Below are 22,473 nucleotides of genomic sequence, written 5' to 3' on the forward strand. Positions count from 1 at the left end.
CGAGGTCTGCACTGCAGAATGGGATTTTCTTACGGTGACCATTTCTTCGCTTGCTTCAGCAGTCATTTGATGCGCGCCCGGGTCTTCATCGGCGGACGCAGGGAACGAGGAGAGCGCGGCGCACCTCCGCGCTTTTTGGTCGTCGGGGGACGCTGGCCGCTGGACGCTGACCACTTCAGGGAAGACGCCGAGTGCGCACGTGGACTGTTTTTAGGTCTGGCGGTGCCAGCCGCAGCTGCGAACTGCTCCGACGACAACATGTGATGGCGCCCGGTCACTATTATTTGTGTTTGAATGTGGGCCTTTTTCTGTCTATAGCAATTAACAATATCAGTATTAATCATTAGTAATAAATCTCCTCCTAATCGAACGCTGCCGCTGTCCTGTATTCTTATCATGCATGGTGCATCTCTTAGATGTCTCGAGCCTCGAAACTTCGAGCGCAGAAAATGGTTTTGAACAACACATCGTGACGAGACATGAGTGCGTATTCAAAATAAAATAAATGCCTTAGAATGAATATTGTAAGGATGGCTTAGCGGTTACGGCGTTTATTAAGGCGGAAGCCTTTAATGTCTCATCGTTGTAAGCAGCAGTTGTCGACAGAAAATGTCACGCTTTTCAATTGGTGGAAACGGTCGTGACGTCACAGTGCGCGAATTTCAAACGGGGCCAATTGCACTTTGGCTAGTAACCATACAACCAATTGAAGGGATCGTATAGTGATGCTCCAAGTAAGTGGGACTGAGCTTAGTTCATTGCTTAATTACCCAATTAGCCTAATTAGCTTTACTAGTCAGGCCATATAAATAAATAAAAGCGATTAAGAAATTGGTCGAGCTCAGGAATCGAACCCCGGTCTGCGGCGTGAGAGACGAGCACGCTATCCACTCCGCCATGCCAGCTCGATGGTTTGGAATGAACAAAGGCGCGTCTAGTGAATACGGTGTCTTCACATAGTGCCATCCTCCTTCCTTCCCTTCCGGCGAGGTTTAGGTGTCCACCGAGATATGAGAGACAGATACATTTCCTTTCCTCAAAAACCAATTTACCGACGAGTGAGGCGTACAACCGAATGGGCGATGGCGTTCTATGGACTCCTTGGCAGCGTTGCAAGACGCTGTCGCGTTCCACTCTTAGGGGCGAAGCTTAACATCTTAACCACACATCAGTGACCACACTTTAGGTAAAAAAAATGCCCCCGAGATATGTGAGACAGTTACTGCGTAATTTCATTTCCTCAAATACAATTTTCATTTTCTTCATTACGGCTCCTCTTTATCTTCTTTCACTCGCACCTCCCTTTCTCTACGGTGCGGTTCAGGTGTCCACCGAGATGACAGAGAATTACTGCGCCATTTCCTTTCCTCAAAAAGCGTTGCGTTCAAAGGGCAAGGCATCGCGCCGAACGGGTGGTGGCGTTCCGTGGACTCCCTGGCAGCGCTACAACGCGCTGTCGCGTCCCACTCCTAAAGGCGCAGCTTAAGCGTCATTAATTAGCAGTTAATTAGTATTCAGGCATTAATCAGTAATTAACAATTAATTAGTGATTTGCCATCACTTAGTAATTCGTACTCAAATATATGTGACGCCACCAGTGCCACAGAAACAGCGAAGGTGGTGCGGAAAACGCTTCCGCCTCTACCCACTTTAGACAGTCGAAGTGCCCCCTGAATTTTTTGCCCAACACTAGCCTAACATTAGCCCGCCTATTCTTCTACCAGCAGGCCGCCGCGGTTGCTCAGTGGTTATGACACTCGGCTGCTGACCCGAAAGAAACGCGTTTGATCCCGGCTGCGGTAGTCGAATTCCGATGGAGGCGAAATTCTATCGGCCCGTGTACTGCGCGACGTCAGTGCACCCTAGAGAACCAGATGGTCCAAATTCCCGGAGCCGTTCACTACGGCGTCTCTCGTAGCCAGAATCGCGGTGGGACGTTAAACCACCATAAACCTGTTGTTATACAAGCAAAGAACGTCTCGAAGAAACAGAAGTGGTTCAGCTCTCGGAAAGGTCTCTCGGCTCTTGCTGTGCCCGAGAAATTTCTTTTCTGTTTATCAACAAAAACCTGCCGCGGACGAACTCGGAGCTGTTGCGGTTGGCCCGCTGAAAAGGAAAGGCAAGCGGACATAACTTCTGGTGTACGGCAAACTGTAAGGTTCTGGCAAGGAACTCCTTGGGAGCACCTTTGATTCGAGAAGAAAAGTTCTCAGATTTGGAATTTATTGCCTATGCATGACTGGCATGGAATGTCTCAAAAGCATGGACTTTGGGGATGTAAACAGGTTCTTTTCTGTAGCCTCCACTAGCAGTTTTTAAGTTATGCGTGTGTGTGTGCGCGTGCGTGTGTGTGTGCATGTGTGTGCGTGTGTGCGTTGTGTGGCGTGTGCACGTGTGTGTGTGTGCCCTCGCGTGCGTGTGCGTGTGTGCGCACGTGTGTTCATGTGTGTGCACGTGCGCATGAGTGTGCGTGCGCGCGCGTGTGTGTGTCACCCAACTTCCCGCACTTTTAAGCGTGAAGTTCCCAGACACCCTTAGAGCGTGTGGGGGTAGCGGTCTCGGACTCGAAGGAGATGCCCTCGACTCAGCGTGGCAAGCTCAGTGGAGACCAGGTACCAAGTGACAAGAGGTTTTTGGTCGTTTGGTGCCCAGCTTTCGCCGGTCGCAAGCCAGAGAATGGGTCGGAGCCAAAGGTTCACAAACAAAACAAAGTTTATACAGCAATGAGGCGATACAGAGGATTTCACAATCACTAGTACAAACACATACAAAGTGATTAACCAATCAATGCAACGCATTCAAAGTTAAACTCGAGAGAGAATACAATACTCAAAGAAAATATTGCACCTAAAGTGCACTAACACGAGAGAGAGACAAACACGCAAAACACAAGTTGTTCACTGGGCACTGCAACAGTCCGACGACCAGAGGTCCACGACGATGCCGTCCTGCAGACTGGCGCACGTTGCCTCGTTGGTTCGTGGCTGGCCGAGTGTTGTTTTCCCCGGGAGTCGAACGGGCGCGCTTCTCCGAAGCTTAAACGGCGGTCCGGACTAATCTGATAGCGGTCAACGTCCTTCTTTTATAGGCTCGCTTCCGCGTCTGTTTGTTCTACGCGTCAGAGTTGGCATGGCGCCGTCGCCGACCGGCGAGTGCAAAACACGAAACATGTATTAGCGCACGCAAGGCTACCCCCTTTCCCCCCGGTTAGTAGTAGAAGCGACTCGTACGTTCGAGAGAAATCAGCATGGATGACTCATTCCCTCCGCGGACGCCGTGTCGGTGAGCTGTGGTAGAGGGGTGATGGAGCCACGCACACAACGCTCAGCAGGGGTTTCCTTCTTCCCCGTTCGGCTCGCGCCGTCGAGGCGCGTCCGCGCGGCGCTGTTTTTGTTGCTTTGTTTCCAAAATTGCGCCGAATTCTGTGACAGTGCGTGTGTGTGTGTGTGTGTGTGTGCGCGTGTGCGCGCGTGTGTGTGTGTGTGTGCGCGCGCGCGTGTGTGGGCGTGTGTGTGCGTGTGTGCGCGCGCGCGTGCGTGCGTGCGCGTGCGTTTTTTGTGTGCGTGCGTGCATGCGTGTGCGCGTGCGTGTGTGCGTGCGTGCGTGCGTGCGTGCGTGTCGCCAATGCCAGTCGCCGCAGAAGTGGTATAGTTATACGGGTTTGAGGTAAATTTAGTGACGCTTCCAGCGAGAGCGTTTCGCCTCATCAAGAGTCACGGAAGCGACAGGGTGCTATACTGGGAAGAAAAGTGCCATTCGGAACGAAGCTTTTCCAGCAACGTACTACGAACGGGCTTTCCCTCCTCGTCTACATTTCAGAGGCGGAGCCGCTGTGCCTGTATTCCAGGACCGGCTCTTCTTTGGAGAGCGAACGCCAGGACGATGGATAGGTGCCCTGCAAGCATTTTCTGAGCACACGCGCTGACCTAATCTAAGAAAGCAGACATGGTTTGGTTCACTGGCGAACTTGAGTGGAGAATTAAGAGAAATAAGTGCAGTGCTAACAACGTTCTGCCGGCAGGTGCGTGTACAGATGGTGAGTGCACATATCTGGTATGGCTAGACGACGCCGGCACTTCGAGCAATTCCTCAAAAGTAAGATCCGGAACAGTCTAGGTATTTTACCCGCCCAGGAAAGCTGAATTTTCTTGTGTACAGTGTGAAGAGTGTTTCAGCTGGGTGAAGTGAGTTCACCGAACTCACTACGAGGCTATTACTTTCGCAGCCATTATCAGTGCAGTTTATCGTATGACGCCCCGCGAATCACTCCAAACGCGAGTGTCACTCGTTAAAAAAGGAGAGTTTGGCGGTGTGATAGGAGTATCACACTCGCACCAAATTTAGGAGCTTCTGCAATTAGTTTTTTATTATGCTGAAACCGAAGTTAGCTAAGAATTAGTCGCTGCGAAGACACTGCTAACCACTGCCCTTCCATGCGGTTGGGGGTGTGCGATGAGTTTTGGGGGAATGTAGACGTCTTTAGCACTTTAATTATTGGGCAGTGACACCACACTGCAAACGGAAAAACACCCAGAAAGGAGTAAATGGCCCATCGCGTAGCGCACTCCCGAAAAGGAGTTTCAGTTACACCTCAAAAAAGGAGTATTTGCGATACTCCTACGTACGGAGAAGTATTTTTGGTGTTCACTGAGGAGTAAAATTTTTCCTCCTCTCAGGAGGGGGGTTCTTTTGGGAGTAAATGTTGTGATCATTTACTCCTTTCAGTACCTGCTTTACTCTTACGTAAGGAGAGGTATCTTTGGTGTTCAAAGGAGTAAAATTTTTCCTCCTCTTAGGAGGGGGGTTCTTTTGGGAGTAAATGTTGTGATCATTTACTCCTTTCAGTACCTGCTTTACTCTTACGTAAGGAGAGGTATCTTTGGTGTTCAAAGGAGTAAAATTTTTCCTCCTCTTAGGAGGGGGGTTCTTTTGGGAGTAAATGTTGTGATCATTTACTCCTTTCAGTACCTGCTTTACTCTCACATGCAGAGAGGTATCTGTGGTGTTCAGAGGAGTAGAAATTTTAATCCTCTTAGGACAGGTGTTCTTTTGGAGTAAATGTTGAGATCATAAAGGAGTATTAATCCTCCTTTTAGTACCAGCTGTATTCTCACATATGGAGAGGTATGTTTGGTGTTCAGAGGAGTACATTTTTACTTCTCTCAGGACAGGGGTTAAAATGGCACCAAATAGCAGTAATAAATGCTCCTTTTAGAGAGCTTTTCAGGAGTGTTTCCGCTCCTTTGAAGGAGTTTCTGCAAGGTTTCTTTGGAGTAAATTTCCTGTTATAAAGTTGCATTCATGATGCAACATGAGTATATTTCACTCCTTGAGGGGGCACAGAACTCGAGTGAATGCTTAAATCAAATTGCAGGCACTGAGCTGAAATAATCTTTAATTACTTACAGAACTGCTTACAATACTATTTACAATGCTATTTACAACACTATTTACAATGCTATTTACAATGCTATTTACAACACTATTTACAATGCTATTTACAACGCTATTTACAATACTATTTACAATACTATTTACAATGCTATTCACAACACTATTCACAACACTATTTGCAACATTATTTACAACATTATTTACAACATTAGGATTTGCAGCAAACTCTTTATACATTTATGGAGAGCCACCTCCATGACCCTTATACAAGTTTATTAGGTCCAGCGACTTGATGCGCGGCTTTGTGTGCTTTAAGTCCAGGAAGGAATGCTCCATAAAGGTTAACATTCTATGCGCCTTTCGGGGGTACTCTATGTGGAATACCCAAAAAGATGCGAAGAGAGATGCCATCGCTGCATGCAGGGATGACACCTCAAAAAGGTGTTGCTTATCAACATAGAGGCTTATTGTTCCGTCAGTCTTGACGAGGCATGGAGTCAAAGGAGGCTCCTTCTGTAATGAAGATTGAAGAAAAACCAGACATAATCAATTACACACCTTTAGGCTTGAAGCAATGTTCACAGCAAGAAATTAGGCTATTTCATTCAGATAGACGTAGTTAAAAGTTTTGCTTGTAGCATTAGCTGCAAGCAAATAATTATGCTGCGCTAAAGGCCTCAGGGTGAAAGCTGCTTATGGAAACCAAGCAGCAAGTACATATGAAGAGCGACATTCTTGAGAGGTGCACTAATGAGGACAAAAGAACGCAGGTAGATAGCATGATTTGGTGATTGCACTAGGGCTGGAATAGTCATGTTTAGTCAAGTTGTCAAAACTGTCATGCAAGAGCCGGGAGAACAGCTTACTTAGCTTAGCTTCCATTCTTGGCACTTATTCCAGAAATGCAGCAAAACTAGCACTGAACCTGGTGACATATTTAAATCCACTGCTACTAAATTTAACGCCAGAAAAATGCAACAATTGCTCCCGCACAGAAAGTGTCATGGCCACATAGTGCAAGGCACTGCGCACTACTAATCACCATAACGGTAGGCTGGCTAGTCAGTCTTAGTTTGCAGAGCACACACAAAGGGCGGAGACAACTGCTGGTTGCTTTTGTAGAGCCACGGCCAGTAGGGTGTTTGCAGTGGACGCAGAACAGGTGGCACGTTGGCGGTGAACTCGCTGCTGCCACTACACTATCACTCTTACATCGCATTGTGTTGCCATATATCTTTATTATTAGCATGAAACTAAACCAATAGATCAGACACTTACTTCAGTTAAGACTGCCTCAATTGGTTCCTTCAGCCTTGTCATGGTGACAGTGAGCAGCCCTAGCAGGTCATTTTCTGCAGAAACAGTCATGTAGAACTTGTCAGACGGCAGGTTGAAATTTCCAGCCAACAAAGTGCAAATGCAACATGCATCATTTTCGCGAAAGAAATGCCTGGCAGAACATCTCACACTGCGACAAATTCAAGACCAAGGTACAGACTGACTGTAAACTAATAAGGTAATTCCGGTAATTGTGTGCATACTTAATGATGGAGCAGTTCATGCGATACTTTTAGAGGATTGGGCTTAAAGGGAAAAAGGTCAGTAATCAAAGCAGAGGAAGTTTGTAGACCGCAGATGCCCACTAGCGATTCACAGTGCACACAGTGCTTTTGCTGTCGGACAGTGCAGCTATCGAGGCATCTTTGTGGGGGACCACAGTGTTCCGCTACAGTTTTTCATCACGCTCCCACCAGCAGTAGCACTCATGAAAATAAAAACTGATGAATTAGACGCTTTTTGTCAGGTCTACAATTTGGCACTGGAATTTGCCCAGAACACAATCAGTTTATTTAACTATTCATTGAACAAAGTACAGGTTGAAGTTGCCTCCATCTATAATGCTCCGGTGTAATTTTAAACCTTGGCAAGCTAGCTCGGACACCTGATATAAACCCTACACATTGCCTTTTGCCGTAACTGGCCAGCATGGAAACCTGCATTGCCATGCATTTCCAAGGTGGCACTTCTGAAAAGATTAACATGCAACCTTTCATGTCATCTTGTCTTTTAGAATAAAAGTGCAATATAAGTGGTAAACGAAAATAATGGAATTGTGTTATTGTAGTTACCATCTCCTTGCTGGGCCAATGCTGCGGCTTCATGCTCATCACCATGTTCCACGAGGATTTTGCGCAGCGATGAAAAACCACCCTTTATGGCATCAGCAATGCTTCTCTTGAATAGGATATCAAACTCCATCAAGAGCTAAAAAAGAAAAGAGCACATTTAAAACAATGCACAAAATATTAAAATGCTGAACGTACCGATGTTTGAGTTCTCAGGAAAGGAAAGAGGAGCAAAGCATCTGATATGCTCATAGTCCGGAGCTCCTGATGGCGCCTCTGAGCCGTAGCCAGCAAGCGTGGCCGCAGTTCACTGCTGTCTGCAGCCAGGTTTTCTCTAAGCCACTCATTGTGGCTTTCGAGTGACTCCATTGTTTCTCCGTAAACAAAAAGGTGGCTACAGTCCTGTAATGAAAAGAATGAGTTACTCCAATAAAGTGGGGTCAGTATAAGCCCTTTAAAGGCAATCTGGAATTGCTTTTTTTCAATTCATGTCACAAAATCGCATTCATCTTCTTCCCACCTTACTACCCGCTAATAACTTTTCCTTAAACTAAAGGCAAATGCATCAAACAAAAGTTCCTTACTACTTTCCATTTCAATAAATACTTACAGGAACATTTTTCATAATAATTAGATGGCAGGAAGGGCTCTGGAAATTTTGACCACCTGGGATTCTTTAATGTGCACTGCACTGTGCGATGCCAGTGCACGTTAAAGAACCCGAGGTGGTCGAAATTTCTGGAGCCCTTCACTACGGCGTCCGTCATAGCCAGAGTTGCTTTGGGACGTTAAACCCCATCAACCAACCAGCCTACCAACCAACCATTTGCTGAGTTGTACCAGCTTTTAAAAGCCGAAGTAAAGGGAGTGGCTTTCAGGCACATACCTGTACTATGGTGGGAAAGAAAAAAAGGCACACCGTACAACAAGATTCTTGATTAATTTGAACTGCCTAGGGTTCTAACATGCACAGAAACCTTAGTGCGCCAAGAAATAGATCCAGCGGAACACCTTAGCCGCTACAGCACTTTTATAGGATCCCCATTTTTTAGATGGCCACTCTTCAGTACCATCAGTATTTTATTATTACCATGCAGTCTTTAAATGAACATCATAAAATATTTGCTGTTTAGCTATTAGTAGCCCCATTGTCAAAGCAAACCTTTCTACTGTAGGTCCAGATGCACCACAGGATACATTGATAGGCAGGAATAAACATGGTAAATCGGAGTGGCTATATACTGAACTGCGGCATGCCTCAAAGCTGCACATGTGCCATTTTAGACTGAAGTAGAGGGCTGGAAATTTCGGCACCCGGAGTTGTTTCATCCTGAAGCAACTCATGGGCTATGTGGGACTCTGTAGTGAAGGGCTCTGGACTAATTTAGACCATCTGGTATTGGAGTGGCATTGCAAAGCATGTGGAAATTTTTGCGTTTCGCCTCCACCACAATACAGCCACAGTGGCCAGGATGTGCATTGATATTAAATGGCTGAACTGCCTCGTGAAGGTGCGTGAAATAATAATGCAAATGTTAACATAGCACACTGAGCATAAAGAAATTCAGTGTCTGAAGGTTACAAGAAACAGCAGGTAAAAGAGTAGTTCATCTTGCATAAAGCAGAGTATTATCATTTTTAGTTATTACCAAGCTAGCAAAGTGGTCAGGATCCCCCAAGACCACCCTACTCGCATGTGTAATAAAGTGGACTTTGCCCCCAGCCCTGAGAGTCAGCACCGACACAATCGAAACATAGTAACATACTATTAGCTGGAAATTTCTAACAGGAAACAAGCAGAAGCAAAAACTCACGAAGAGGCGGCATAATTTCTTGTTCGCTGCCTCCGTGTCTTTTTCACTCCCCCTTTTTGCAGCTGCGCCCGAGTGCTTTCTTTTTTTTTCCAGCATCTCTTCTGTGATCGTCTCTGTTTTCCTCCTCATATTTTTAAATTTGTTTCGCAGGCCTAGCACCCATGATTCCTGTAAAAAAAATTGGACACAAAGGATCTAAAAAGAAGTGTTTAGACAAGTAGGGATTCAACGAACGTGTATCACCCTAAACTTGCAAGCATGCAACCCGTGCCATCATCAGGTGCCTATGGAAACATGATAACCAAAGGTTTGCTCATGAGTGCTTTTTGTATTGCACTGGCAAGAAGGTACAGGACCAAAATGTGACACTCTGCAGTTACTCTTCTGCAAATGTGTATTGCATTCAGATAAAAACAGATGAATCAGTTTTGTTCACCAAAGAATTGAATGTGGGTAGAGCTTACCTCTATGGATTTGTACTGATGGCACTATTATCGATTTGCACAAATTATTTTCTGACGAGTGCATGGTTGATTGTGGTGTCACATGGAAAAGACACTTGTACGTTACTTTTAAGTACAACACGTACAGTACATGACCTGAGCATTTTTGGAGCAAGCGAATGTATTGGCAAAAGGTTCAGCATCTATCGAAACTATCCATGTTAAGTGGGCATTACTGCTCAAGCTTCCCATGCTCATACTGCCCTCAAAAAGTGCTCGCCTCAAGCTTCATTATCACACACTAATATGGGCCACCAAATAATTGAAACCAAACTCTCTTCAAGTGCTGCAGTACAGTTAAATTTCATCAAAGAAAACTAAAACTATGTGTGCTCACCAAACCACTTCCGTTCCCAACTCGATCAACTAGATTCGGATATTTTTGAAGAAGCTTTTCGGCAGCAACACGGTACAGTGTGCGGGATGGGTACCTAGAACAGAGGTGAAATGTTGCACTATGTTAAGTGGAAATAATAGTACTACAGGCTATAGCAATAATTACTGCTGTGATTTGCATGCAGTAAATGGTAGTTCACAATTTTTACTGACTGTATTTAAAGACATCACACTGCAACAATGCTAGCAGAGCAGCAAGAAATGCTAAGTAATAGTTTGAAGCACCACATACCATGCCAGCTTAAAACATTCCTGAAACAGTTTATCAATGATAAACCGTCTGACGTGGCCACTGATTGGTGTCTGCCGCTTGAGGACATCCTCATATGGTGCCAAGGACGGCAAGGTAAATCCCATGTAATCGAATCTGTCCTCAAATGGTATGGCATTCACGTCGTGCACAATGCTGCCACTGCAACACAGTGAAGGAAACATACAAGTCAGTTATTTTTGATATACATCAAGTTTGACACATGTGGCACACAATTCACAATTGTCACCTGTCACCTACCTATGTGTATTGTCTGTTTTTTGTGCCTAAAACGATTTAACTATGAACCAAAACCAACTAGCCCAGCAGCAAGTGCTCTTACACTTCACAACATTCACTGCATGACATACTAATGAACCATTCCATAACATTGCCCAAGCCTTTAAATGATGTCCTCAAGACAGCCTTCGAAAACAGCTCCATGTCTTGCCACCCTTGCTGGTGACAGTACTTGCAGTCACTGAGAATAATACAAGATTGTTTTATATATCCTAGATACCAACATATTTTGCGGCTGCTGTTATTGGCTGCTCTACAAATGCTGTACAGAAAATGCGCTCTACAAAAGACAGGGTGATGGTGAAGTGACTGCTTGCTCTTTACACATGATTAAGGAGCCTTGTAACCCACAGCACCAATGTTTCACCAGCAATAGGTAGCAGCTATGCTGAACTATGCCTGAAATGCAGCATATAGCAATACAAGGTGAAGTGAAGCAGTATCACAGCTGTGATAGAAATCGGAGCTAGTATCACAAAAGAAGGTACATTAGCATGTGTAATGAGAACCAGGTTGCCAGTAAACCTTTGTGCTGCAGTGAAATGATCAATGAGACAGTGATTGGAAATATGTTATGTTTCCATTCACAAGCAATAATGGAATGCGCCAGGCAGGCTGGGGTTCTAAATGCACTGCTCCTTGTAACTTCTTTTCCAATTTCATTCCTGTGGCCTGGATCACCAGTCATTACTTATTCTGGTAAGATGTGCTTTTTCACCACTTCCACTATATCACTGCACATCACAAACTGTTCTGTTCCCAGAGTGTTGAGCATTACCGCTATGTTTTGCATGCTTAAGTCCTCCATTTCGCATTGCAATTCTTCCCCAGAGTTACTTAGCTGGGCAGTACCATCAGCAAATTGGAGATCATTAATGGGTTCTCCAATCACCTTTATTTCTAGCTGTTTCCAGTCTGACGCCCTGAATACCTCTTGCAAATGCGTGGTGAACAGCTAGTAGTGGAAAAATCTTTTTGCCTTGCCTGACCCAACACAGTTCTTTGATTGGTGTTTTACCATTGTTACTGAGAACTAGACACTCTGTGAAGAGAACACTACAATCAGGCTATGGAGAAATGCACAGAATACTAAAACACTGCCACCACTACCACTACCACCACCATCAGCCTAACTACGTCCAAAAGTAGGACAATGGCCTCTCCCACATTCCGCCAGGTAACTTTGTCCTGTGCCAGCTGCGGCCACCTTACACCTGGAAACTTGCTAATCTCATCTTCCCACCTGACTCTGATGACCCTGCTGCACTTACTTTCTCTTGGAATCCACTCTTACCTTAAGGGACCATCGGCTATATTGCCTCCGCGTTACATGATCTACCCATGCCCATCTTTTCTTGATTTTGAGTAGGATATTATTAACTCTCATTTTATTCCCTGGCACATTGTGCTCTTATTTTCTCTTAATATAACACCTATCATTTTCCTTCCCATAGTTCGCTGTATTGTTCTTGGTTTAAGTCCAGCCCCTTTCAGAATTCTCCTTGTTACTGCCCTATAGGTGAGTATCGGTAAGATAGAGATGTTATATACTTTCCTCTTGAGAGATACCGGTAAGCTTCCATTCAGATATGAATGGCCTGCCTTTCCTTTTTTAATTTATCTTCCTCCTCCTCCTGTCAAATTCACTCCACCCCAACCTTTTCCTAGTTATTTCACTCTTGTGGTCTGGGTCAGCTTTTACTATGTGTCCTAAGTAGACGTATTCCCTCACAACTTGCGATGCTTTGCTGCCCATCTTGAACTGTTGTGCCCTTCCGAGACTATCAAAGGTTTGTTCCTGTTAATTTTTGGAGCACTCATCCTGCTTTGCCTGTTCAGGTCCTCATCGTGCTTTGCAATTTATTACCCAATTTACTTAGTGAAGCAATATCATTAGCAAATCGGGTATTAATAAGGTATTCTCCATTAACTTGTATCCTGAACTCCTCCCAATATGGTTCTCTGAATACCTCCTGTACACAAGCGGTGAATACTGCTGTACAGATCATGTCTATCTGCCCAACACTTTTCCTAATAGCAATTATTTCATCACTTTCTCTATGCAGAAGGGCGATGGCTGTGCATCTACCAGATATTTTCTATCACCTTTACATGCGCCTCTTCTACACCTCAATTCCAGCATGACAGCTGACATTTCTACTCACTCAAATGCTTCCTAATCATCTGTCAAGGATACGTATAGTGGCTGGTTATATTTGTGCATTTCTCTTATCAGCTGATTGATGGTATGAATATAGTATATTTTCGGATAGCCTTTACAAAAGCCAGCATGATCGCTTGGTTGATTGAGGTCTATGGTTGCTCAGGTTTTATTTGTGATCACCTCTGTGAATACCTTGTAGACAGTAGGCAGTAAAGATGATTGGTCTGTAGCTTTTCAAGCCCTCCACATCCCATTTTAATGAACTAAGTGTGAAAAGGTGTTAACAAACAACATCCTGCATAGAGCACATGCCTGACAAGGTGATAAGCCTTGTATGAGGTATTTTGTGGGCTTTCTAATATTCCATGATGCTTGTATCTTGGTGGCACACTAGCAGGATAAGTCACAGCTCTTGAAAATGTATGCTCACCTTGCATCAACCACCTCTGCAGAAAGGGTCTGCAATGGGCTGCTGGATGCACTGTCACGTGTACTCTGTATTGAAAAAAGGCACACATGATATGCTGAAACAGTGCCTTCCAGTTTCATTGCTGCAGTGATTGATTTCTCATGGAATGTACAGGCGCGGCCATAAGTAAACGGAGCACGCTATTGCGTTTGAAGTGCAATCACGCTTCCTCCATTGGTAATGAAGAAGCGTTGTTTGTCTACAAGAAAGCCCACCAACCTCCTCTACCAGCATGCGCGTACCACTGCTGGTAATTTCAGTTAGGTGACGCGTGGAAAATATTCGAAGACAGTTGCGTGCTCCGTTTACTTTTGTCCGCGCCTGTACAGTGAGGCCGGAATGAAACATATGCCGGAAACATATGCCATACTTTTCTACTTTGCAACAAGGTGTTCTTTAACAATCGGTTTTTTATTTGAATATGTACTTCAGTAGAACCTTTACCTAGAAACATGAATCAGGTTTGTTGTACACTGCAGCTAAAAGTGCTTGTGCGTTTTTTTATGGCCTTGTTGTACCTAATAAGTACGCATAATTTTGGTGCCCATACTTGAGGGAGTCTGAAGGCTAGCACTGTTGGTTTTCACTTCAAAGGCACAATGACTACTCTCTCGAAGTGCTAACAAGCACAGGTGTATCCTCTATCTGGCATCTATTATTTTTATGTTCTTTGCCTGCACTGTAGTGGTCCTGTTCGGGTTTCCACATCCTATTTTATAGCTGTCACATAGCCCATGCAGTGTGTGCACTACAGTAAAGCCACTGTTCTAACTTTGTTTTATATGAAATAATGCACTTCATATCAGTTGCTACTTCACAGCCTTGCACTGTTCATGCCAGTGTAGTACAGTACTCACATCTATGGGAGGTGTCACCTTCCTTGTGACCCTGATTTTAGCTTTATTGCTAATAGGTTCACCAGGCTCAAGGTCGATGAAGTCTTCCAATTCTGCATCATATATCTGGATCTAAAAAAAGAACAGTTTGATCATGCAATGAATTACGACCTCTGTGTGCGGTAAGCTCATGCAAGAACTATATTCTCGCAATGCTACTTGAGTTATGCACTCTTGTCATGGTAATGCGTGAGATATGTAACACATTCTGCACTAGAGCAGTATATCTTGGGGAATGCTATGCAAAAAAACAAAAGAAAGGGCATAGGCATGAAACGAACATCAGTTATCTTCACAGGAGTTGACACTGTTATACGGTGCAAGACCTCTGTCCCACTTGCCTGTGAGACTACTGGTATCATTTCATTCACAATTCATAACTGCGCATTCTACCAACAAAGTTTCATGCATCTCCTAGAGGTGTATTTAACTCAAAATCATGAGGTGCTGTCCGTGGCTACAGATTCATTAATGCTCCCTGTCAAACTCAAGCCCCGAGCAAAAAAAAAGACGTTCTTATAGACGATACCTTTAAGCCATTTTTGTAGGTGATCAATAACAGCCGGTCTGATTTTCAGAATGTCTTTTGCAGTGAAAACACCCATAATGTTGAGGTACAACGAGGTAACATGCTTTTTTTTTGCTCGGCACTTGAGTTTGACAGGGAGCATAAATGAATCGGTAGCCAACAGTGAAGAGACTGCGTCCCGTGATTTTGAGTGAAATACATCTCTAGGCAATGCGTGAAACTTTGTGGGAACCAGAGGTCCCAGAAGAACCAGAGGAACCAGAGGAAAGTGGGAACCAGAGGTCCTGAATCATATAACAGTGTCAACTGCTATCTAGATAACTGATGTTCATTTCATATCTCCATGTCCTCCGTTTCACTCCTTGCACTGCATTCACCAAGATACATGGTTCTAGTGCAGGATTTATTACAACTCTACGCATAGATTACTATCATTTCACGTGTTACTACAAACTTGATTTTCCATGAAAGGGATCCATAACTGGGGTATCATATTGAGAATATGCGGACATGTGATGGAGGAAAAGGACTAGAAAGCATACGACATGCTACACAAGTAACAACAGAGAAAAGGAAGTTATGAGAGCACCAAAAAAAAAAAACAGACTGCTAAGTGGAGGCAAAAAGTAGAAACAAAAGATTCAGTGTGTGAACACAGAGTTGGTAAAAATGAAATCTGAGAGGGTAGACCTATTTGAGGCTAGATCTGGTCGCCTTAGAACCAGGCAATAGAGAAGCAAGTGTGAACAAGGCAATATTATTTGTGAAGCATGCGGGAGCAGTTAGAAAACATTAAACATAATATGGTAGACTATAAGACTATACAAACAAATATCAGAGAGGACATAGCGTTCCAGAAGTTTTGGTTTCTAGGGGTAGTGAAAAAAAATTACCACATCAGCTGTAAAGACGAGCAAGAGAAGACTGGAGTATAGCTTACAACATAAAAAACAGCCTTTACTGGAAAAAAAAAGGAATCGGAACAGGATTAAGTTTAAAAAGGGGGAAAGGGGGAGGGCCAAGTACAAAACAAATAAATAGTTCACCACTTTACTTGCAAGGTAGCACTCGCTAGTGCCCGTTACAAAAGGGATGCAAATATATTTACTGAAATGACTAATACGTCCGCCGGACCTCGTTCATTCTCGTTAAAGGTACGGCTGACTCCAGGTCCATGACTAATGCCGCGTCCAGTGTATACAGGGTGTTTCGCGTAACCTGAACCACAGATTAAAAAAGAAGTGACACATCAGAACTGGTTGAAACTAAATGCATATTGTTTCCCGTCTTGTGGCGCTCCTCGGAGTATTTTTTTAAAATTGCGCTTAATTAATTTGTTACCATTGATTAATTATGCAAAAAAATTTAATATTCACCACAGGGTCACTTGTGTTTCGTTGTATTGCAGGGGGGGGGGGTTACTAAACAACTGATCCAGTTTTTTGTAGTACGATATTTCTACGTGGCTCATTTTTCCAGAATTTCAAGAAAGCCCGCGAAATATGAAAAAAAACCACGTGATTGCACTCTTGCGCTACCGTACTGTAGCGCTGCCAAGCGCGTCCTGAGTGAACGAAGCGTGCACGCTCACCGTCTCGAAGTGAGCGGCCGGCGCCGCTCTCGGCATTGTCTTGAAAGTGCATCAGCACATTCTACCTGAACGCGGAAAGCGCGTGCCGTGATCTTCGATAAGTGATAAGCAGCCTTCGACAACCAATTCAGACGGAGTTCTACTGAACCATCTCGTAGGCAAAACAAAAAAGGAAGGGAAAGCAGTGGAGTCGCCTATTTTAAGGTAGCCACCATTTTTTTTTATAATTTTGCAGCCTGTCGAACTGAGCGGTGGCCGCTCACTTGGGAATGGTCAGCGCTCACGTTTCGTTCGTTCGAAACACGGTTGGGAGTGCTGGAATATGGTAGCACATGAGCGCAGTCACGTAGCTTTTTTTATCATAATTCGCTTCGGAAATACATTGCTGCAAAAAACTGGATCGGTTCTTTCTGAACCCCCTCTAAACTACGTGACCCGAAAGTGAATAATACCAAACTTGCATAATTAATTTCGGCTAATTAAGCAGAATTAAAAAAAAATATTCCCTGAGGAGCGTCACACGGCGGGAAACAATATGTCGTTCGTTCCGCCCAGCTCCGGTGAGCCACTGTTTTTAAATCCCTGGTTCATGTTACGTGAAACACCCTGTATATGCGCCAATGCTGCTCGTTACGCGATCTTATGTGCGAAGCTTCTGCATTGCAAGGCGCACGCTACATTCGCTACTTTCGAGGAGCTGCAAAGAGAAGTTCGCCCATTCTTATACAGGGTGTCCCAGCTAACTTGGACCAAGATTTATAAAAGAACTAAGCGCTTCTCAGAACTGAAATCGCGTGGATGTTGTTAAGGTTTATCTAAAGTTACAGTACCATTTTTTCGCTCCTCCTATTTGAACAATTAGTCGAGATAAATAAATTTACTTTTTAAATATAGCTTGAAACGTTCAGGCGTCAATAGGAAAGTTGTGGAGCTCCACAAATATAGACAAACCCACGCACTTCCAACGAGATAGACTTAGCGTGGCTGTTTTTATTCGGGAAAAACGAAAGCCCGCGGAGTTTTAAAAATACCACGTGATAGCGCGCTCCATGCGCCCGGATGCGCCGCGATTACAGGGCTCTCATCCGTGCAATGTAAGAAACATCACCCGCTTCGGGTCTTTCGTGCTGCCCAAGACAGGGCTTCGCGATGTGCTTGGTTCCAAGATAAGCACCAGTGGGTACGGGCGGCAATGGAAAGAAAGTGCGGCTCCTGTTTTTCAGCGTAATTCACACGACGTTATCAGGCTTGTTATATGCGTCTTTACTTGTTGGGATCTTGATCCCAAATTCAAACTCATGAGATTGTCATCGTTCCTCCGCTTGCATTCTGCTAACGTGAGTGTACAGTTATTGCCGCAGAAACGGGAGCCGCGCTTTCTTTCAACTCCCGCCCGTACCCACTGGCGCTTATCTTGGAACCAAGCACATCGCGAAGCCCTGTCTTGGGCAGCACGAAAGGCCCGAAGCGGGTGATGTTTCTTACAAAGCACGGGTGAGAGCGCTGTAATCGGGGCGTATCCGGGCGCACGGAGCGAGCTGTCACGTGGTATTTTTTAAACACCGCGGGCTTTTGTTTTTCCCGAATAAAAACGGCCACGCTAAGTCTATCTCGTTGGAAGTGCCTGGGTTGGACGGTATTTGTGGAGCTCCACCACTTTTCTATTGATGCCGGAACGTTTCAAGCTTTATTTAAAAAGATTTATCACGACTAATTATTCAAGTAGAAGGAGGAAAAAAAATGGTACTGTAACTTTTGATAAACCTTAACAACATGCGCGCGATTTCAATTCTGAAGAATGCTGTTTTTTTATAAACCTTGTTCCAAGTTAGCTGGGACACCCTGTATATCTGGCTGTCGCTCAATCGGCTCCCCGCAACCGGCTCACCGCAACCGGCTCGCCACATCAATCGCCTCAAGTTCACGAAGCGGACTTCAGCACACGACAGAAAAGCTCATGAGCCCATATATGTTGGCTTGCAAATATCCAGGAGTAATTTTGCATTTCGCACGATGCAACCAAGCGACGTGCGGCAAACGGTACACGTGCAACCGGAGGATCCGTCTTGGTGCTTGTAATGTGTGTAGTAGACATGTAAGCAGTTCATTGCAGGGTGCTCTCGAAGTATGCGGATGCACCGATCACCAGTCGACCTATTCCGGGCAGTGAGCATATATGTTCTTGAACCATTATACCTATCGTCCAATAGGCGGTAATTCAGAGGAGCGCAACTATCCGCCCGACATACTAGGAAAAAGAATGCTAGCTCTAGGTCCGTCCTACATACCTCTGGTCACACCCTACTGGTCGGATTCGTCCGGCGTTCCACCGATCGAAACAGTATGTTTTGGTCCGGCATCGCCACCATCGCCACATAGTGTAGAAATTTTAATTCTTACCGATTCATGGAAGTACTTCATCCAAACGTGGCATAACGCAAAAGTTACCATAAATACCACCTTTGTGCGAAATTCGAGCGCTACCAAGCCAGCGGTTTGGCCGAGAGAATTTTTCTCCGATTTTCAATGAAAGGCGCAGCACTCGTATTGCTTTTCAGCTGCCTAAAAAACGGGAAAGTGAAGAGTGTCTTCCACACTGTCGATGATTGTTCAGTTGCTTTCAACAGGGAAGGGTAGGCCATTCAGTGCGAAAGCAAGATCCGACGTATGCACACGCAATGAAAGGGCTGATACCACATTTGTTGACATTTGTTTTGCTAGTAAATGTGATGGCACCTGCTGATGAGAAACGACTTCTGCCTATCAACTTGAAGTAGCCGAGCCTTGTTGCAAAGGCCCCTGTTACATTTCAAGAATGTCCCGACGAAAAATTTTTATAGCACTGAACGATCCAACCATCGGGCTGATAGACTGCAGAGTTGCACCCTCAACACCTCCTGATCTTAGTCGCCAAATTCGTTTTTAGAAGGAAAGGTTGCTGTGCTATGTTACATTGTGCATTCGCGGACAGACAAACATGGACAAAGTCAGTCTTAATTAATGGTCAGTATGGTCAGTCTTCAGACGCGTAACCTTGCAAAATGTAATGGATGTTGTATGCATATGCAAGTATAGTATACCTTACTTTTGCCCTCACACATAACGACACCAAACATTTCTATTTTCGTTGCGCGACACGACAGAAAACAGTTTCAACTCGGAAAAGTCCGCGACTCTGTCCGCGACTGTGCATTATAACTGACTGTCACAATATATCAAAAAAGACGGCCCTCCACTTTGACCCAAAAGTCACGCTTTTTCGCTCAACAGACTGCAGAAGTTCATCAGAGTTAGGAAAATTAAGGTTACTTGAGGTGAATTTAGGCAAAATTGAGGTGAATAGCGGAATTATTAGGCTTGAAGGCACACACTATGAACAATAGTTTTTCCACTCTTCAGGCTAATCATTTCTGGAGCAAAATGACTGCGCATCACAAAGTGAGAATATTGTTCTTTTGTGAACAGCATCGCTGTCTACAAACTTGGTGCAGATGGATGTTCACAAACTCACAAAAAAAAAGAAGTTGTTACACAGAAAGCACAGCGCGGTAACTACAAAGGACGAGAGGAGGACAGGACAAGCGCTACTTTGTTACATGTCGTTGTACAGAGGTGAGCACGCTTGTCTACAACGCTTTTTTTTAAGCAGATCCTGTGTTCTAGAGAGAATACTTACACTCAAATGCCACCGAACAAACGTACAAACCCTGCAGGCACGAGCGCATTGCCCCTGACAAAGCAGCGGCGTTAAGTGCCGATATTTCACTTAATTTTCTCCGCGGCACGCTACACTCGAGTGCTGTGGACATGTCTGTTCACCTCTATACGCTCAAGTTCAAGATGTAGAGCAGCAAAGAAAGTGCACTTACCAATGTGCTGTCGTTGATCGCTGTAAATACGGTCAGCGCATTCGTCAGTTCCTCGTAAGTGCCATCAGACAGAGATACCTTTTTCCGTTCCCCACTTTCCAGAGCGACAAGACACACTACATTAGCTGCCATGGTGTTCAAAATACGTGCAGGCCTAGTAGTACCAAGCAATGCGTGAAGCTTACTGAGTCAGGTCGCCAGACGTAGCAAGAGTGAGGCGCACACGCCGCACGCTTTGGCATTTTATACCAAACTTAAATTACCATCGGGTTCAGGCAGATGTCAGAACACTTCTCATTGGTCTGTTGCGAACAGGTTCAGTAAGGGCTTTCCACCATTTCCGTACTTCATGCAGCTGCAACAACACCGTGCAGAGTCTCGCGTTTTCTCACTTTCTCTCGCATCGGGACGAGTGCATGAACAATATGGCGACGCCACCACTTTGGCATGACTTTCTCCTTTCACCATGACGTTTCGTTCAACAACCCCAAGCCGTGGCGCTGTAATTTTCGTACTTTCCCACTCTAGCAGTCACCAGGAGTGCACAGAGGAGAGGGCAGGGGCAGGTGTAGTGCCCCCCCCAAATGGCGTGAGGGATGGGGGCGCAAATTTTGTCCCCTATTGTTCCCTACTGCCCAGAAGACTTTAAAAGGCACTACCATGAACGTCGCACCTGTGCACGCATATACCAGCCACTGACAACTTCCTTTTAAACCCCAACTTTGACTCTGCTTTTGCCATGCTGTTTCGCTCAGCAACCCCAAGCCACCCTTCTTTTTTTTTTTCACTTCTACACGCGGCCTGCTATCCTTTATTTCCGCTGCCCCAGCTCAGGTGCTTCCAGCAGCGACGGCAGATGCCGGGGATAGCAGAAATTCTTTTACCTTTCATATTCAATGCAAACAAAAAAAAAACACCACTACTCCCAAGCCGTTTCACTGGAATTTTCACCCGTTCTCACGTTACCAGCCACTTTAACTGACCTCAGTTCCCTTTAAACCACCACTCGACTGAGCTTTCACCGCGCTGCTTACATCAAACGTCCCGAACCGGGGTCACTGGAATTTTCGCCCTTACGCTGTCGCCCCACGTGCAGTACGGCGACTCCATCACATGACGTTGCATTCAACAACTCCAACCTTAGCCACTGGAATCTTTGCACATTCTCACGCTTTCCACGAATCCGAACATCCTTGCTTTAAAGGATGTTCGGTAAAAGAATTTCTGCTATCCCCGGCATCTGCCGTCGCTGCTGGAAGCACCTGAGCTGGGGCAGCGGAAATAAAGGATAGCAGGCAGAGTGTAGAAGTGAAAAAAAAAGAAGGGTGGCTTGGGGTTGCTGAGCGAAACAGCATGGCAAAAGCAGAGTCAAAGTTGGGGTTTAAAAGGAAGTTGTCAGTGGCTGGTATATACGTGCACAGGTGCGACGTTGTCAGTGGCTGGAATTGAGTCGCTGGAATGCCGTGCCGTTGCAGTCAGCAGACCAGTTTAAATCGTTGGAATTTTCTCACTTTCTTAGCGTTTGCTGTACAGAAATACATGCATTACTTCGGAGAAATCGCGTGCCTCACGCAGTATCAAGCACTTCTTGCTGCTAGGTGCGGTAATCGCTGGAACAACCCGCTCTCCATCGCAGGCGGTTGCATGGCACTTAATTAAAGTACACTATACCGCATACACTCGTGTATATGCCCCCCCCCCCCCTTCCTTTTCAAACAAGAAAATATTCCAGCCGCTGATCTGAAGAGAAAAAAAAAAGTTTGCAAACAGCAACTGCGTTTTCTGTGTGCATGACTTTGTCCCCCATGGGAATTTAGCAGACGCCTAGAGGATGAGAGCTGCCTGCGATACGCCGACTTCGCCTCTCTATTGTTAACACACGGATGCTTCGCCGCTCAGCAGTATTGCATCGGCGCTGTTTAAACCCTGTCATGTATTAGGCGTCCATATGTTTTTATTCATCCAGAATTATATTAAGTCGGCCTTATAAAGTGTTCATCAATTTGTAATACCGGCCGTCGGGGCTCCCTGTATAGGGTTCCATTGGAGTCGGAAATTGAATAGAAAACTAAAAGCCGCACCTAGTCAAAATATATTTTTTAAATGGGCCCTTGCACGAGTGTGTACGGTACATATTGCGCGTTATTTTGAAGTAACTACACAGTGTCCTGC

General features: G+C 45.1%; 1 protein-coding gene across 1 annotated transcript; it reads right to left on the reverse strand.

Moving 5' to 3' along the window:
• Nucleotides 1-5,631: 5,631 nt before the first annotated feature.
• LOC149357863 (sterile alpha motif domain-containing protein 3-like) lies at nt 5,632-20,615 on the reverse strand. The gene is made up of 10 exons (XM_089576677.1): nt 20,302-20,615; nt 14,274-14,384; nt 13,378-13,442; nt 10,466-10,645; nt 10,175-10,268; nt 9,335-9,502; nt 7,719-7,922; nt 7,524-7,659; nt 6,673-6,746; nt 5,632-5,907 (listed from the first exon to the last, which is right to left on the reverse strand). Exons 1-10 carry the CDS (start codon nt 20,431-20,433, stop codon nt 5,632-5,634), a joined length of 1,440 nt encoding a protein of 479 aa, XP_089432803.1. The 5' UTR covers nt 20,434-20,615.
• Nucleotides 20,616-22,473: the final 1,858 nt, after the last annotated feature.

Source organism: Amblyomma mixtum, chromosome 3 (genome assembly GCF_055824585.1).
Source record: "Amblyomma mixtum isolate Tamu chromosome 3, ASM5582458v1, whole genome shotgun sequence".
In the NCBI taxonomy this organism is placed as follows: domain Eukaryota; kingdom Metazoa; phylum Arthropoda; class Arachnida; order Ixodida; family Ixodidae; genus Amblyomma; species Amblyomma mixtum.